We start from the raw sequence: 19,344 nt of genomic DNA, 5'->3' as shown, positions 1-19,344 counted from the left end.
CCGAGGGGAGGTAAGAAGGGACAGATGAGGGCCCTGGACAGTGGGTAGACAATGAATATTTTTAGGAGGGGAGGACAGTGCCAGAGCTCTTCTTTAGGAGGAGGAATCTGGCTGCAGACTGAAAGACAGCTGGAGGGCAAAGGCTTAGGGCAGAAAGAGTGAGACGATACCCCAGACACAGGCAGGGAGACCGGGGCCCAGCCTATGACAGGGGCCGCAGGACTGGAAGGACAAGAGTTGCAGGGCAGAGATGATACGGCCATTTCAACAGGCTTTCCAGACCAACTGCTTGGACAGGGAAAGGGAAGTAAGGCCAAGGGGGAAGGCCAAACTGAGACTCAGCCTCAAGGCTGGGGCCCTGGAATTGGGATGGGCCCACGGACAGAACTGAAGAATGAAATAAAGAAGCTGGTTGTGGGTAAACAATAGCAACCTATGCCAGCAGGTGGAGTCCGAGGTGGTGGTCAGGGTGTCAGGAGAAAGCCTCACCACTAGTGGTAAATATGTGAGTGAGTCATAGAGGAGGGAGGAGAGGGCTACAGGTCACATTTAGGACACCTCTGATAGATGCGCGAGTTGTAGCCATCCAGACAGAGAAGCTCTGCAAGGGAGGTGATGTGGTGCGCAGAGAAAAGTGGGGGTGGGGGGGTCGGCATGTACAGTTAAGAGGAGTTAGGGGGGCAGAAGTGGCCGGGACTGCAAACGTGGGCAGTGGAGGGTCACGGAGGTCCAGAAAGAGGGCAGAATGGGCAGGTGTCAACACTGCCAGGGGCTGCACAGGCTGGGAGCATGGGCCGCTGCCAGCTTTGGTCCTGCCCTTAAGGATGTTATTGCCCAAGAGAGAAAATAAGACGCCTTTGTTCCATATCGTTACCTTTTTTGGTGTCCCCAACACCTGGCAAATTTTGAAGATTGTGTCAATTTCACTGGCCCCCGGGAAGAGTGGCCGGAGGGTGTACACTTCTGCCATGATGCAGCCCACGGCCCAGATGTCAATGGGGGAGCTGTAGCTGGTGGACCTCAGGAGCACCTCTGGAGCCCGATACCTGCAGGGACAAAGATGAACTGCTAGGTGTGGCCTCCCCAGGTCCCAAATCACATTAAATAATACAATCACATCATAGTGAGACAGTTCATTTATTTCTGTGTTCTGTCCAGTTCAGTGTGACACGTGGGCTCATGAAGACTTGGTAACCGCTGTGGCTGCTGTCACAAAGCAGTGCTTCTCTAGCTCACGTATTTTCTATTGCGCATTTCTCTACAGGACTCTTCTCTATAGCATCTTAGCAAAACACGATGAGAGTCGAGGAAAAGAGAAAGAAGAAGAAAAAGGAGAGGGAGCGAGAACATAAAACTGGTCTGCAGGCTACTTCTTGGTAATGGCCAACTGCTCAAATCAAATCCTTAGGGTCTGGCAGTTCTAACAATAGCAGCTAGATGGTTTTCCAGAGAGGTCTTCGGAGAATCCTTTGCACAATGCAGGAAATGGTCTTCAGGAAGGCCTATCAGTAAAATATTGTTTATGGTATGGAAAAAAGTATAATGGACTTTGTTTTAAAATTACTTACAATACAAGCTTTTACACCTTGTACAACACTACATTACCTACAAATGTGTTTCAAACCATACTGTTTTTTAGTGAAAAGTTAGTATTTGTGACATTCATATTACCCACAGTATAAGCATGTATTTCTAGAGAAGTGCAATTAAATAGTTTTGAGGAAAAGAGTAGTTACCATCTGGTAGACACATAGTCTGTGTATGGAGGTCTTGATCGGATTTCTCGGGCCAGCCCAAAGTCTGCAATTTTCACAAGTTCTGGTCCCATGCAGAGCAGGTTCTCAGGCTTTAAGTCCCGATGGAAGAAGCCTGTAGCGCCAGAGGAGAAGGAATCCCAGCGTCAGTCTCGTCTGCATTAGTCTTGGCAGCGTGTCTGCTCCTTCCATAACAGCTCTAATGTGACAAGTAGCCTGGAATAGCACCAGAGGCTCTATGCACAGGACTTCATTCATTTCCTCTCGATGAATTCAAAATGTCAAATTATTCAAAAGTTCATCTTCAAAATGTTTTTTTCCCAGAAGGAAAACAGATTTTAAAACATCAAACCTCAGTTACGGGCTGAGATAACTGCAAAAAGAAGTGGTCACCACAATGTCGTTCATGTGAAATCTTCGTAAGATTGTCTAACAATGTTAGTTTAATAAGGAAAATAAAGAAATAAAAGAAGTTGTCACTCCAGGAAAAAAATATAGGGCCTACCTTGCCCGAGTCAGTCAGGAATTTGAGATTCAAAACATTTCAAAAGACGATAATCTTATGGGTACGGAGAGGTTATACCACAACAAAAACATAATTATAATTTCTGCTTAAGGAATGAGGGATTTATGAACACAATCTCCTCATGTCTGAGATTCTGATGTGTGTCACAACAAATGTTTAAATGTGAAACATTATTGTTACTTATTACTTGGCCTAATGAAGAGGCAGGGGCACATCTCCAGCTCACATTGCAAAAGGCAAAGATAACTCAGCAGACGGAAAGCCTGTCTCGGCTACAGCAGAGCGATGGGGTTACAGGCAGGATATTCAACAAGCCAACGTGCCAGGTGTGCTCAGGCACCCACTGATCAGCGATACGTGTCTCCAAAAACCCCAAACCTTCCACCTGTGGAGACCATCACTGACAGTCCTCATTCTACACGACTCTAAATCTCAGTTCAGCCCCACTAACGCCACCAAGGGAGTTATTTGCTCTGTCTTATCTTTCTCAAGGTTGTCTAAGCCGGATACCTGCCAGCAAATCACAGAAGTCAGCGGCCATCACTGAAGGTTTACGCTATTCCCTGATGACCTCTGTGCAGATGATGCTCAAATCTACATCTCCGATGTGCCTTCTTCACCCTTGTCTAGGCTTTGCTCCTCACAGGACAGATGTCACTATCACCTCCACATCAACCCGTCCCACACCGCTTCTCTCCTCTCCCAAATCGCCTCTCCCTCCCAAACCCTTATAAGATCTCCTGGTTCCCAACAGTTCAGTTGGAGCCCTCCCCCAGACAGTCATGGAATTGTGTCATATTTTTCACCAAAATATTTCCTGCCCATCACCTTCTGCCCTTTCTCACGTCCCCTCCCTAATCCTTGTGCTCGTCGTCTGTCCTCTGCCACTTCCTGGCAGGACTTCATTGCTCTGGCTTCTCTGGACTCCACACTTCTGTGGAGCCCTGCCTTTCCCTTGTCATTCACACACACACACACACACACACACACACACACACACACACACACACACACACACCTTGCATGGTCCCCTTTGTAATTATTTTACAGGCCTGAACTCCTTTCAGTCTACCTAAAGAGATAACGTTATTTTCCAATACTTATTGATATGTGTGAAGTATGCTCCAATCAGGTAAAATTCCTCGTTTCTTTTAGGTTCATTCTCTTTATTCCCACTAGGTGTTACACCCTTGCTCCTTTTTGTCTACATCAATCCCAATCTTCGCCATCCCTCAAGACCTATTTTGAGTTTCCTTCTTCCACGAAGCCATTCTAACACACTAGCTTTCTTCATTCATACATCCTACCAACAGATGTCTGCCAAGGGCCCACTCCCTGCCAGGCGGAGTCAGAAGCAGCCCAAATGCACAGGCTTCACGTCCTGGGGGACATACCAGGCTCTCCCCTCTGAACCTGAGCAGAGCTCTGTCATTTTCAGGTATGTGGATCTCTCACTAATTAGATGGAACATCTTAAGGAGCGGCCACAGTTTATTTCTTCTGAATGCCTAGCACAGTGGCAGGAGCACACACAGTGGCAACCTCATAATATATTCTTACTGATTGAACAAAGGACTTGAAGAGACTTATAGGGAATATGAAGGAGCTTAACAGTGACAAATGTACCTGGGCTGAGTAGGCAGGAGAACAGAACAGACCAGGACTGTTGGAAGGGCAGGAGGGAGCCCCCCAGGGCAGTGGCTGAGAACCACGATGAGCAGCGGTGCTGAGGTAGTGGGGGGTGGCGAGGGCTCCGGGCAGGAAGTCCTCATCACGGAGGGAGCTCCAGCAGCCGCGAATCCACTGGTCAACGGTGTTCTCCCCAAACCCCTCTGCTCTAGGGGAAGGGCAGGGGGGACCGTGACGTGGTTCTATGTGATCATAAACTAGATGTCATGTATTGTGGAAAGAAACAGTGCTTTAATGACAGGACACACCTCTGTGTTCCTCATTCTGAAGACTCCAGGGCTCAGAATTAGGTCACATTCCAAATGGATAGCATTGTGGCATAACGTGGGTCTGCAAGGTAAACGGCTGTCTCAGGTGGGGAATGTGAGTCAGACTGCAGAGCACATAGGAAGGCTGAAGGAACAGAAGTGATCACATGTATTCAGGAGGCCACAAGAGAGAAGGAAGCACTTCCGCCCCACCAACAGGCAGCTTCTGTTCCCATAATCCAAGGCACTGAGAGGATCAAAGGAGTTAGACCTGGGTTAGGCCAGAGATGGCACCACCGTGACAGTGAGTTTCTGTTTGTGTGTCACGTGTGTGTGTGTGTGTGTGTGTGTGTGTGTGTGTGTGTGAGTGTTGTGTATGTATTTGTGTGTTGAAGGAAAATATATATATTCCATTGTTTCATTATTTATACTGCCATTGTATTAATATGTACCTAATGGCCTTCCTCATACCAATTCCTTAGGTGTCCTAACCAAATTCATAGTAAATTAGGCCTAAATTATAGGAAGAACAAAACTTGAGGCTGTCAACAATTCAAACAGTGATTCAGTATTAGTTAAGAATGGCCTTTAAAATGAAAGAAAAGACTTTCTGATGTGGTCTCTGCCAATTTCTAATAAGTTTGGATGGCTTATTAACAGACTAATTAAATAAAAATTATCAACGCCCACCAGTGTGGGCAATGTCTGTTCTAAGATTCAAGATAACTGAGTCACCACATTTGGACCCTGTGTTCTTCAGAGCACTTTCCAGCTCCCAGAAGGCCTGACTCCAGGCTCCCACCTTGGAATTGGCTTAAAAACATGCAGAGACACAGCAATTAGTAGAGAGAGACAGTCAACAGTACATGTTATCAGTGCATGAAGGAAGACGCCTGTGGCCCCTGCAAATACATGCACTGTGGGACCATGGTCTCACTTCCTAAAAACTCAGAGCATTAAAAACACACCAGTGAAGGTTTTCTTGGTTTCACAGGAGATGGCTGGTAATTATAGGTCTGCTTTGGTTATGTAACTGTATTCCTATTATGTTAATATGTGTACGCAATTAAATTAGTAGTTTAAAACCTATACATGCTGAAGTTACTCTACAAGAAGATATGTCAAAGAAATAATCAATCTTCCCATGTTTTCTTCCGTCTGCTACTCCTACAGCTTTTCTTCTTCCTTCCTAATTACAACCCTTAAATAGAATTCGTGCCTCAAATTGAATTTACCGAGTATCATAATTCTTCCAAGTGGTAAAGACACCTCAAGACAAATGCTGGGCATAGAAGCCACAGGGCATAAATCTGCAAAGAAGTAAAAAGCTAACCTTTTCAAGCAATAAGGCTTCCCTCTCACTTACCAACTTCACATTTCCCTGTATGGCCCCAGAAGATGACTGGTTAGCCAGAGACGGGTAAGATTCCTCAAGGGAGGAACAACCTAAGACAGGCACAGTCGCAGGGGGGCCATCAGGTGAGAAATTGGGGATCAACAGAGGTGAGGCTTAGAACCTCACCCCCCCTGTTCTGAGAGAAATCTTCTGCATCCATGGATGTTTTGTTGCCCGTGTCTAGCTTGGATTAACACTTAGTCTACAGGCACACACCTGATCATCTACATTTGCTCTCTTACAACACTAAACTATGTTTTCTACCTTTATCTTGCATCTACCTACCACTTCAGCATTTTATTAAAAATAATAATAATAATAATAATAAGGGAGAAATGTGGGATTCACATATAAATCAAGTATAAAAATCAAACGAATAATCATATTTGACCTGATTGTTTATAGTTCATGATGCGTGATCAAAACCGAAAGTTTCTGTGATGACTGCCCTTGCACTGGTCACCATGTAACTTATTCACTATGTAAGAATTTGTTCTCCATGTAAGAACTTGTTCATTATGCTTCAGAAGATTGGAGACTGATGAGAATTAGGCTTGGGGTGGATTAATGATTGTGCATTGGGCATTGACTCCCCTATACAGAATTTTATTGTTGTTAACAACCATTTGATCAATAAATATGAGAGATGCCCTCCAAAAAAAAAAAAAAAACACCAGTGAAAAAAGAAATGGCAGAAATCATTTTCTTACTGAACAGATGGGAAAAGCGAATGGTAGAGGAGTAGGGCGAGATGGATTAGTCAGAATCCTACCAAGAAACGTGTCAGAGCCTTTGCACTATTGAGCTCCACTCTGTCCCTCCCGACCTATACAACTAAGGCTTGACTTGCGCTTCTGGCCTTCCCAACCCCAGGCTGATCACGTTTCTCCTCTTGGACTCCCACTTTCTCCTCTAGTTTGGCTGAGTTGCTATTTCCAAACCTATGTGGCATTTCCCTTACCATGAGTCATTTGTCCTCCAGCCCTCAAGCCCCGCTGGAAGTTCCCTCTGCCACCCTCTGTAACACCCACGTCAACCAACCTGCATCTTCTCTTCTCCCTGTTGGGTTCATCCTGTCACATCGGCTTGTCCTCGGATACAGCACTGTGCTTGCACTCCGGACCTGGCACTTGCTTCCACCCTGGGTCACGCTCCCATGAACATCGACCACCTCCTCCCATCAGTCAAGCCTCGTCCTTTCCCTGACTGCCAACTCCTCTCTCCTCCTACTTCTACAGAGAAACACATGCACTAATAAAATACGGAGAATGGAGATTCTCGTTCCCCATGTATCCATCTAAGCAACTTCCCTTCATGCAGATCATACTTGATCCAACAAACTATCAGGGGGTAAATGGCCAGGAACAAAAATAATTGCAAATATACTCTTAAGAAATGGCTGATAAAACTGTATTTGCCAGTTGACACATATTGTCCATTATACTGTATTGATGTATAAGCCTTTACAACTAGGAAGCATTCATGAACACGACTGTAGAGGATTTAGCCCTCTGTTCTTCTGATTAGTGAATAATAGCAATTCACTACTATTAGCCTTATACCTATGAGTTCTAGTCCTTAGAGAAGATCCTTACATGATGTACATTTACTTTTTATCTTCTCTACTTTAACAGAACATTACTATTTTCAGATGAGAGGCAACACAGCATATGGTCAAGTATGCAGACCAATCAGGTTGCCTGATTTCCAATCCCAATTCTGCTTGTTGTCTGGCACATCACTTAGTTTCTCTGTGCTTCACTTTGCTCATCTGCAAAATGGGTAGACACCAGCGTCTTCCTTGTGGCATTTCGCAGGGTTCAATGTGCTACCTCTGTAAAGCTTCTCGAGCAGTGCTTGGCACAGCGACACCTTGCAAGAGCTTGTCTATATTACTAGTACAAGTCCTCTCATTTTACCCTCCCAACAGGAGGGCGGGCAGACGTGGCTCCGTTGCTTGCAGATAAGAATTAAGGCTTATGAGGCTAGTGATGTGCACACCTGTGAGGAGGTGGTGCTAAGCTCTGATCTGATTTCTAGCTGGTACATGTCCTGTTGATGTGTACCCTGGGGCTTGTAACAGTGAGCCCACTTTTTCCTCGGGGGCTCCTGATTCACAATGGAAACCCTTAAAGTTGGGTCATTCAGAGATCTTGCAACAGCAAAGTGCTATTATAAAGAATCTTCCTGTTCAACACTATTTAGCTTGCAGAAGACAGAAACAGACCTTCAATTCAATTTCAGGTTACCCCGTGCCAGTCAACTAACAGAGGGATTTTCTCTTTCATCCTGGCAAAATATATGTTGTGCTTACTTTTCATTAACAACCCTTAGGCAAGGAAAACATCAAGCCACAAAGACTTTCTCCTCTCCGCCACGTTCTGTTAATGATGCACCTGATAGGAATATATGGAAATAACCAACAGACACTTAAACATTATGAATTTACATAGCACACCTTCCTGCTTTGAAAGCTGTGATTTCACAGGTATTACTGAATTTTAACATACAATGTTGTTATCAAGGACATGAGGACAGCAACACACAGAAAGGTCAAGGGCTGATTCAGGTCATGGATGGTAAGACAGTGGCAAAACACAGAAGCAGGAAACCACTTCTGGGGCAAAATATTGTCCTCCAAGCCACTTTAGGTGTTTCTCATTACCTGCATAGATAACTGAGCTGGGAATTTGTAAGGGCAGGTCAAAGATGAAACATGGTTTGCATTATTTAATTCTTACAAAATACAAATGCTTTGGCATTGCTCAATCAGCACCGAGCAGAACTGTGTTTTCATTCCCTGCTGGGGGAAGTATTCAGTGACATGAACTATGGCCATAGCAACTACTGCAGCGCTCCTCTCCTCTCAAAGGAGTCTGCTCCCCAGGGGCAGAATGCATCTTCTCACAGTGAGAGCCAGCTAGCAGTGAAGAGCCTGAAACCCACAAGACAACCCTGGGAAGGGCTTTAGATTATTTTTTTTTCCATTACTGGAGGAAAACAATAATATGGAGTTACAAGTGTGCTCGACCAAAGTCAAGTCACTACTATATGAAAGTTGCCAGAGAGGTCCCCCAACTCATTTATCAGTGAAAATGAGATCAGACCTATAAAATTATATCCATCCCATCTACAATTATGACTGCTATTTTCTTCACTTCTTATTCTCTTGTTCTCTTTTTCCAGTGAAGTGTGGCCCGTGGGCACAGATATCTGAGCTAATCTCTGCCCTACCACTCTACTGCATGGAGCCTTTGCCAGGTCTTTAAACCCCTCTGACCCTCAGTTTCCTCTTCTTTGGCAGGAAGAAATACCACCTGTCCTTTCTACCTGAGAAATTCAAGGAAATAAATAAGGTGGTAGATGAAATGTTTTATTAAGCTTGAACTAGAACTGAGCACCTAATAGCTGGGGCGAAGTGACAATAAGAATCTCTGGCAACAGCAATGGTGCTGGGGCCATAAAAGCAAAGGTGGACTGACTTCATCTATAAACTGAGCCTTCCTGGCACTGTTTCTATACACAATCCATCTAAAGTATGTGAAGGAAACTAACAGTGCAGTGTTCCAAAGAGCTATTTTGACCACAATAATATATGGATGCTAAATTACTGGATACAGTATTTATATATATGGATACATGTGAGTATGTGTGCATGTAGATGTGTATGGACATGTATGAGGGTGTATGTGTGTGTGTGTGTGTGTGTATTCATTTGATGGGATTAGGGAGAGACCTAGATAAAAGGCTACAAGTTCTTTCTGGCAACAAATATCTGAGTCTTATGAAAAGCAACAAAAAGGAAAAGAAGAGAAAGGCAAAGAATATTATTTATCTTTTTATTCTTTTAGATCTACCACTCAGTTTCTGGTATTGAGCATACAGTCCAAGTAACTGAGAAATATGACTGGTTCATGTTTGAAAACATTCTGGTTGACCTTTCTCTTTTGAGAACCTCTTTGACTTTTCACTTCTTTTTCCTGGGCTCTTAAATCTAGTAGGTGGCCCTTCTCCTCCTATCTGTCCCCAAGATACCATAGTGAAAGTTTTTCATGTTTTGCAAATTTGTACCATCCCTTGTGAATTCTGGTGACTAAAGGCTGAAGTACTACTTCTATCCATGTCAGTAGAATCAGACATGACCTTCGACTGAAAACTTTTTACTAGAATTGGTTCACAATCTGACTCAGTCTCACTTATTATTCAGTGATTGCTCAGCAAGTGCCGGAGACTGACAAAGATTTGCAGATGGCCTCTGCCTGTGTGTTTGTGTTTCATTTAATCCACTGTGAGGGGTACGTAGAGGTTAAAGAACTCATTGGGAATGATCCCAGGTGTCCCATGCCACTGGCTGTGGCATAATGTCTTTTCTACTCATGCCAAAATGTGTCAAATCTGAGTTGACTGTATTACTAAAGGGCTCCCAAACAGTTTCCCCACTAGTTGATGAACCTCATCTGTTGCTGCAATATTTGCAATGTCAAGGACATCCTTAGAGTCGGAGTGAGTGGACTTCTGCCTGTGTAAGATCAACTGCCTCCCCTTTCTGTGTACATTGTTCAAGTGACCTCAAATGACCTCCTGAGGGGACTCCTGACTCTACTGGTGGACACGTCCTTCCCACAGCTCTGTGTTCATGAGAAGGTATCAGTCCAACTCCAGCTATGTCTGCATCTAGTTACTAACAAAGACTAGCAATGTCCCAGATACTTGCTGGAAAATATACTTCAAACTCACTGCTACTCAATACCTTTCAAAAGCTCAGCAAAGAAGAACTATAGTGATGGAGGATTTCCTGAAGGGTACTCAGCTACCCATTTCTCTAAATCTCTGCTTGAACTAACCAGATAAACCCTACAGTGAATCATACTGGACCCCAGTAGAACTGTTTCTCTGATCGGGTGATGTAATTGGACTACATGGAGGAATAGGACCTGAAATTGCCCTATGCAACCGGTTACTGTGTCTGTCATGAAGTCGCATTACATACCATCGCCTCTACAAGGATTCATCAGAGAAGCCTCTCTAGTCTCGGCACCAAGAACAAGTTCAGCTTCTCCTGGACAAATGGACTGTTTTTACCTTGGGGAAACTAGGTAGGTTGTACAGGCTCATGTTTCCCATTTTGCCTTATTGGAAAGCAAGCTCAGAATCAAATCTGTAGCCTTCGTCAACATACATAAAATGTGCTGACATGGACATCGCGGATCAACCTCACTTATGCCTTTGTCTTTTTCTTTCTTTCCCAATTTTTGATTCATCTTATTTTCCTGCATTGCACAAATCTTGTAGACTATCCTTGAATCCTTCTGAACACACTGAAATAAAAATCTACTGGGAAAATGAGAAACCAGAGTGAAGCAGTGTTAGCAGGTTAAACACGATATGTGAAACTTCTTGGAATTCTAACCCTAGGCTCCTCATGAATATACCAGCTAATGGTCAGGAATAATTTTCAGATGTACAACTCACAAGATTAATGTTAAACCCTAAAGAATAAGAACACACAGATGTGATACATAATGCAGGAAATTCAGAAATGAAGTCATATGAGATAACATATTCCAAAATCCATTGTCAGCCTCTCAACTCTTTTCTGGGAGTCAATTACAGAAGACATCGATGTTTCCTACATCTCCTACCTGACGACATTTCACTGCTATTTAAAAACAGAACACCCCAAATCACCTACCATGTTTGTGAATAAATGCAAGTCCTTGCAATATCTGATACATGATATTCCTTATAGCAGACTCAGGAAACAACTTATTTCTGTATGGGGCAGAGGGAAAAAAAGTTGTAAATCTAGATTTACATAAGAAAATGAATCTCGTTTTCATATTCTTTTCGTTACACAGTAAGAATTCAAGAAAACATCTGCTCACATGCTAATTTGACCAGATCCTTTGATAATAAAGGCCAAAGATAAACAACCATTTATCCACATGAAAGCTAATTTATAAAACTAAATATATTCAGTTGTGTTACAAAGAAGAAAAGGTTAAACATTTTACATTAAACATTTTCAGATCCTTCCCAATGTATCATAAAGAAACCTCCTCTCTCCATAATATAAACTAACACTTTAACATCTTTTATTGGGCAACACTTGAGGTCTTCCAGCTGAAGGTCTATGAGACGCAGCTGACAGTGACATTTTTTCCCCTGGTTGAGCAAACCACACAGCTTCACTGTTACTACTGACGATGAAGATGGTATTTGTTTGCTGAAATCACTCAGAGGGATGTTGTGAATGGCATTCATTTGCTACCAAGAAAATATGCTCAACACATTCCACATGGTTGACTTGGAAAGTTCAAAATGACCATGGCAGCTAAGTTCTTTATTAGTCTCCTCTTCCCAGACTGCCAGTCCCTGAGCACTGGAGCAAGAAAGGAACTGAGATACGCCTTGAAGTTTTCACTGGAGGTTTCACAATAAATGAAACGGTTGACACCCCTGACTTGTAGCTGCTCTGCCCATACACCCTGGTGGGAATGGAGAGCTGCAGAGTATCTGTTAAATGTCTGAGCTTCTTTGGGTGAATAACCCATAAAAACATGAAAACAGCACATGGCAAGTAGCTTCTATGAAGCTATTACATGGCCTCTAAAAACAGGAATGTTGGTTGGCCTCTTCATCTAAATGGGCAAATTTAAACAGCGAAGCCTAAGTAGCATAACTTGCAACAGCAGAAGCCAAATGAAAACGTATCCACTTTGCAATATTTACTTCTGCAATCAGGAAGCCCAAACTGTACCTTTCTTTAATGAGCTGGTAAAGATTCTCCTTCATGTACTCGAAGATGAAATAAAGATGATCATTTTCCCTGATAACTTCTTTTAATTTTACTACATTGGCATGATTGAGCTTCTTTAAAGACTAAAGGGCAAGAAAAAGAAACACAAAAAATTAGAGAAAATCTATTGTTGATAAAAAAATCCCCTCTATCCTTAGGAAGAAACACCCAATTCTAGAATCACAGAATTCATTCTATGAATGCCACGATTCCTATTTTATCTACAATTTGATAAACAGTATTTCTCTGAAGAAAAGAGTAACTTTACGTGGAAAAACTATTTCGATCAGCTGACTAGAAGGTAAGCACTGGACCTTCACTGTATTTCTGGCTTCCCCTCCCCAGGCAAGCGATGGGCCAGGGCTATTTTTGGTGCACTCCATCCAGATGATGGAATTCAGGTCACGAGAGTGGCCAGAGGGGAACTCACTGGAAGCTGGGGCCTTGATTATTCTAGTAGGGGAAAAGGCAGCTGCTCTGGGCTGAGATCACCAGCCAACAGCCTACAGATACTCTGGGCAAGAAACCATTCACATGGAAGAGGATGACTGCCTGATTCTCTCAAGTCCGTGTGACTAAGGAGCATTGTGCTCCTGACATTGTCTGTTTTAAAGGAGAAGGAAGAGAAATCACATCGGGAAGACCCTGACTCGAGACGGGAGAGATACCTCTGCTTCCAAGAACAGGAAAGGCAAAGAAGTCAGACAGGGGATGAGAAACCAGAGGGTGGCTCACAAAGTGGTGCACAACCTCCTGATCAGTCATCCTTGCACACGAGCTGCTTTGCTCTTCGTGGCACCTACGCGAGAGCACAGCCACATGGGAACCATGCTGTTTGCATCACCAGTCCTGCCGATGGTGAGCAAGTACATGTTTGCATTAGTGAGCAGCACAATCCTGCCCCTGTATGACGGTCAGTCACCCAGCTGGTGGTTAGCTCACCAGATGATCAGAATTTGACTGAATGCCTCCTTCAAAGATGCCTCCAAGGGGCATGCTGGCCAGTGGGAGGAGCCCTTTAACTCAAAAAGCCTCTTCCTCACAGAGAAGTGAGTCCAGTAATAAATTGCAAAGCCCTCTTTATCGTTGCATTTCCTTAAAAAGAGCATCCCTTTTATGAAACAAACACGCACATGTCTGAAGATGAAAATGTTAACATGAACACCCAAATCTGGAAGGATACTCGGTAATAAAGTACCCAAGGACTCAGAGCTTGGGAAATGCTGTAATATGATTGAGTCATTACAAGCAGCTGGGAAGAGGAGGGAAACAGGGCCAGTGGATGAGGACAAAACAAGACTCTTCTGGAGCCCCCTTCCTGAAAGACAAGCTCCTGCCAAGATACCTCTCTGGACAGGAATCCTCAACTGTTTGGGTCAACTGGCCTGATCCTTCCAGAATTGACCCAACCAGGCTAATTCTTTTGGCTGGGTTGGATTCCTGGGTCTCCATAAATAACAAACACAAACTTTGCTTAACTTGCAAGTATTCCCCAGACTCCCACAAACTGCAGTCGCCTTTTCTAACTGTTTGCTTGAGACACACCACAAGCGATGGCCAAGGTTCCAGGGGAAGGGCAGCAGAATGAACAGGGTAAATTCATCCAGAGGAATATGAAGTAGGTTTTAAAGCTTTTCAACAAGACAATCCTAGGCAAGGAGTAGGGTACCTTCCTCTCTTAGCCTGACATGTGTTTTGGGCATGAAGGAATGGCCATGTCTGAGCCACCCTGGCTCACACATTAAAGTCTGTATTAGTTTAATATGAAAAGGATTAATTGGTGGTGGTGGTGGCGGGACTTCATGTGACTCGTTTTACAGATATGTTTCCAGAAAGTAGGCACCTTATTCTGACACAGGAATAGGTTCTCAGGAGAGAGAGAGACAAGGATGGTTGAATCAGAGGAGAGAAGCAGAAGTAGCAAATTAATCCCGGGCCAGCAGTCTAAATGGGATGGTTTATTCCCATGGATGAAGATTCTTGACTATTAACAAAACTACACTGTACCAGGCCCCAGGGATTCTGTGTGGCATAAGACACAGTGCCTGCCCATTAAGAGGCAAACAATCTAATTGGGAAGAGAGGACACCAAGACAAACTCCACATAACAGAATAAAGCAGCTTGCGCTCAGTGTTAAAGAAACGAGAGGGACAAGGAGCATCGGAGATGTTTCAAGAAGGAGTGATCAGCAAACTCTGAGAGGTCAGTGGGAGGATCACCTGAAATGGGACCTGAAGGAAGAATAACGCCAGGACAAGTCCAGTGGGAGGGAAGGGCGAGTCAGGAGGGAAGCCCTTCCGAGGATGAGGACGGGCGCGGGGCAGAGGGGCACGCTCTGTCAGGGACGAGCACTACTCGCATTTGGTGCTGAAGACACTCCCCTGGAAGACTTTTAACTGGAGAAGTGGGTGGGGAGGACCCTGGATGCCAGGTATGTACCCACTTGAGCCCAGCAGATCTGAGCTTGAAGCCCAGCTCTGCTGCACAGGATTGTGTTTACCTCAAGCAGAGTTAGAGCACCTCTGGGCCTCAGATGTTCTCATCAGCAAACTCAAGATACTGACACTTCCCTCATCCGGTAGTTGTGGGGACAAAACAAGGCACCTAAGGTGCTTCCTGGCCCAATAGCTTCCCAGTACATGGTACACAGGGTGTGAACAGCTGAATGGCAGAAGCACACAGGATGGATGAGATGCCCGGGAAGTGGGATCACACAGGCCACCTGTGATGAGCTGCAGTTTCTGGGGCAATGGGAAAATGATAATTAACAGAAAAGGGAGAAAATATGAGCATTAGGAAAGGCAGACATTCTAGAAAATTCAAGCACTGATATCCACTAAGCAGTTGGCTACATGGGCCTGAAGCAGGGAGCAGGGGTCAGCTAACTTTCCTGTAAAGGGAGAGAGAGCAAATATTTTAGGTTTTCTAGGTCATATGGTACCTGCTTCAGCTTCTCAACTTTGCAGCATGAAAGCAGCCCTAGAAAATATAAATATGGACATGGCTGTGTTCCAACAAAATTTTATTTATAATCACAGGGCATGGATCATGTGCTGACCCTGCACTAATGCATCAGAAAGATAAAAGATTTGATGAGACTGCTGATACAAAGGGGAACGGATGAAATTACTCAGGAGGAGAGTCAGAGCAAAGAAAATCTTGCTGAGAATAGAATGCAAGACACAAAAATTCTCAATCATAATATAAGTTGGTCACGGGAACAGTAGTACAGCATGGAGAATATAGACAATGCTTCTGTAACATCTTCCCGTGTTGGCAGATAGTAACCACACTAGGGGAGGTGAAGATTTAATAACATGGGTACCTGATGAACCACTGTGTTATATATTGGAAACCAATATACGATTGTACATCAATGATACTTCAATAAAAAATAAAATAAATTTTAAAATCTTTAAAAGAATTGAATGCAGGAAGTATCAATGTTTAAGGGGTGAGCCACAGAACATTTGGCCAACGGCAAGGGAGAGGCAGAACAGCTGGGCAAAAGCAGTCACACAACCCCGGGAGAGGAGAGGAAGGCGTGGGCAACAGCGCCCGGCAATGCAGGCAGGAGATGCCTGGGAAGATGATCCTGCCCTGGGCACCGATGGCTTTTGGGAGAGCAGCTTCTGCAGAGCTGCGGAGGCAGACGCCTGATTCATTCAAGCGGGAAATCAATGGTAAGTGGGGAAATCATGGTGAAGGGAGTTTGGAAGGTAAGGTAAGGAAAGAAAAGAGGTAGAAGCTCAAGGGAAGGGAAAGCTGAGGCTCGTTAGAGAGAATGGTGGGCACATTCTAGGCTGAAGAGGAGGAGCAAGTGGAAAGGAAGAGTTTAAAGAAATGGGAAAATTCACAATAGCCAGAAGGTGGGAGCAACCCAGGTGTTCATCAATGGATGGATGGATACACAAAATGTGATACGTACAATGGAATATGACTCAGCCTTAAAAAGGAAAGAAATCCTGACACATGCTGCATGGGTCAGATGAATCCTGAGGACATGATGCTAAGTGAAAGAAGCCAGTCAGGAAAAGACAAATACTGGATGATTCCACTTATGTGAAGTGCCTGGAGTGAAGTGGTCAAATTCTAAGAGACAGAAAGTAGAATGGTGGTTGCTAGGGGCCAGAGGTGTTGTTTAATGGGTACAGAGCTTCAGCTTTGCAAATGAAAATAGTTCTGGAGATGAATGGTGGTGATGCTTGTACAACAATATGAATATACTTCATGCCGCTGAACTGTACACTTAAAAATTGGTAGGATAGTAAATTTTATTATGTGTATTTCATCACAGTTTGAAAGAAAAAGGACATTAGTGAGAAACCAGTGAAATCTGAATAAATCTATGCTTTAGTTAACGGTACTAAACCAAGGTTTAAAAACAAGTATATTCATGAATACAACAGCACAGCAATCTCCTACTTTCAGCTACTAGCTGCAAAACGTTACCATCTGTCCCCTTTCTTTTGGCATCAGTGAAACAATTCAAACAGAATAACTTACTATAAATCTAAGAATCTATAATGCTAATTTCATCAACCATACATCAAATATTTCCCAGCATGTTAATAAATACCTTAACCTCCCGAAGGTTCATGCATTCCTCCCAGGAATAAAACTTTCTTTTCATTCTAAAAGAGAAGAAAGAAATAGCATGCTTATTCCCAGTAACAGGCCAAGATTTTATTTTTAAAAAATGTTTCTTTCCGAACTTAAGGACTAGTGCTTAGAGTGGGTTTTGATTTCTACCAAATATTATACTATAAAACATCATCTATTTTTAAATGTGGCAGTGCAGTCAATCCTACAGGACAAACTTTCCCGGTAGAGGTGGGTGCAGTACAGAGCACAGAGGTCTGGACCGCTGTCTTGTTCTGTTGGTAATTAGCTAGCCTTGCCCTGGAGGGAAATCTCTCAGGCTTATTTTATCTAGATCAGAGCTGGCCAACAGAACTTCCTGTATTGGTGGAAATGTTCCATGCTGTCCACTATGGTAGCCACTAGACACATGTGGCTACTAGTTCTTGGAACGTGGCTAGTGTAACACAGGCACTGAATTTTTCATTAAATTTACATGCCACATATGGTTACTTGCCATCATGTTCTAGACCCTCTAGAAGAGGGGTTGGCAAACTATGGCCCATGAGCCAACTCCACCCCAACCATCTGTTTTTGAACTGCCCATGAGCTAAGAACGGCATGTCTGTTTTTAAATAGTTGGGAAAAACAAATCAAAAGGAGAGTAACATTACTGACATGTGCAATTTTATGAAATTTAAATTTCAGTTTCCGTACATGAAGTTTTGTGGGAATACAACCACAGTCACTCATTTATCTACAGTCTATGGCCGCTTTCACACTAAAACAGCAGCTCTGAGTTGTGACGGAAACCATATGGCCTGAAAAGCCCAAATATTTACTGTGTTGCCAACCTCTGGTTTAGAGTCTGAGGGGAGAGAAAGAGAACCCTATGAGCTAACTAGAAGTCCAGGTCTCAGGGTTATATCTTGCCTTGCACTTCAATCACATTGCCTCATTTTAATCTTCCAGTAGCCCCACAGAAGAAATGGGAAGGGTGAGGGAACTAAGAGAGAGAATTTACATGGCTTTTCCAAGATCTCACTGCTGGCTAGTAATAGACCAATTTCCATCTCTCCACCTCACTCTGACACTTAGTCCCCAATGTCACACTGTCTCCTGGCTGAGTGACCAATTCCTTTACTTGTGCCCCAAATATTATTTAGCCCTTCCTATCTGGAAGGGGCTGTGTCAGGCATGGGAGATACAGTGTGGAGAGAGCAATTAATGATATTCTGTGCAAAGTGCTGTAAGGAAAGGTGCCGGGCGTTGTGAGGGCGGACCTCACGGCAACCTAATCCAGTGTTGGGCAACAAGAAGGACTCCCGGAATTCAGTGGTATTTAGACCAGGACCTGAAGGACCAGTGGGATTTACGTGGTGGGAGGCATGGGGTAGGGAATATGATGGGAAGGCTCAAAGCAGAAAGGTATTTGGCAAGTTCAAGAAGCTGAAAGGCCAGAGTGGCTGGAACAAAGTGGGCAAGGGAGTCACAATGGGAAATAAGGCTAAAGAAACATGCAGGGGCCAAGTGATGCAGCAATTTGGAGGTCATGTTAGAAACTGGGGACTTAACCTTAAAACTGATAGGAAGATACTGAAAGCTGTCTTAGCTTGGGTTCCCCTGAAAGCAGAGCCTGAGGGACTTGGGTGCACGTAGTTTATTTGGGAGTTGATTCCAGCAAGCCAGGAACAGCAGCAGGGAAACCGGGAACAGAGAGGTGGGAAACTCATTAAAAGATACATTGTTCAGCTGATACCAAGGTGGGCAACTGGGGCTCAGTCCTGCTGGGGACCTTCTGAGGACCTGTGTAGAAGGCACCCTGGTTGAATCTCCCATGTGTACTCGAGATGGGGTGCTGGCAGCGGGCACAGAACTATATGCCACATGCACTAAAGTCAGGTGGGACAAAGTGATGAGTTGGGCAGCAGGGACACACCATTTGGCACAAATGGTTTTAGACAATTAGATCCATGTGTTTAAAACAATCCCTTCCAACTGGAGTGGATAGGGGTAAGAATGGAAGCCAGGAACCCTGCAGGAGAAATTATTCTTGTGGTAGAAATGGTAAATGACAGTGGGCTGACTGGAAGGTTAGCAGGGGAAATAGAGAAGTAGCTAGATCAGATAAATATTTAGTCATCAGAAGCTATAGGGCTAGACAACGAATGCTGGAGTGCACAGGGAAGCCAGGAGGACTCCCAGGTCCTGAGGGGATGGCAGTGCCATTTATCAAGATAGGGAATACTGAGGGAGAAGCATGTTTGAAGCAAGACAGGGAGAGTATGTTGGATATAAGCTCAGTTTCAGATGTGATGGATTTGAAGCGTCTGCAGGAACCTCCAAATGAA

The 19,344-nt window shown here is 44.0% G+C and overlaps 1 protein-coding gene across 1 annotated transcript in view; it reads right to left on the bottom strand.

The window, feature by feature from the left end:
• CILK1 (ciliogenesis associated kinase 1) overlaps positions 1 to 19,344 on the bottom strand; it is a 35,266-nt gene that overhangs the window by 14,753 nt on the left and 1,169 nt on the right. The window contains exons 2-6 of the mRNA XM_036916371.2: positions 16,992 to 17,046; positions 12,373 to 12,494; positions 11,305 to 11,384; positions 1,737 to 1,869; positions 875 to 1,046 (exon numbers count right to left, since the gene is read on the bottom strand). Coding sequence (XP_036772266.2) covers positions 875 to 1,046; positions 1,737 to 1,869; positions 11,305 to 11,384; positions 12,373 to 12,494; positions 16,992 to 17,046 — 562 coding nt within the window. The remainder of the gene's footprint in view (positions 1 to 874; positions 1,047 to 1,736; positions 1,870 to 11,304; positions 11,385 to 12,372; positions 12,495 to 16,991; positions 17,047 to 19,344) is intronic.

The sequence above is a fragment of the Manis pentadactyla genome, chromosome 16 (assembly GCF_030020395.1).
Source record: "Manis pentadactyla isolate mManPen7 chromosome 16, mManPen7.hap1, whole genome shotgun sequence".
NCBI classification, from domain to species: Eukaryota; Metazoa; Chordata; class Mammalia; order Pholidota; family Manidae; genus Manis; species Manis pentadactyla.
The sequence above is the reverse complement of the archived record's forward strand: the minus strand, read 5'-3'. Positions and strand labels throughout refer to the sequence as shown.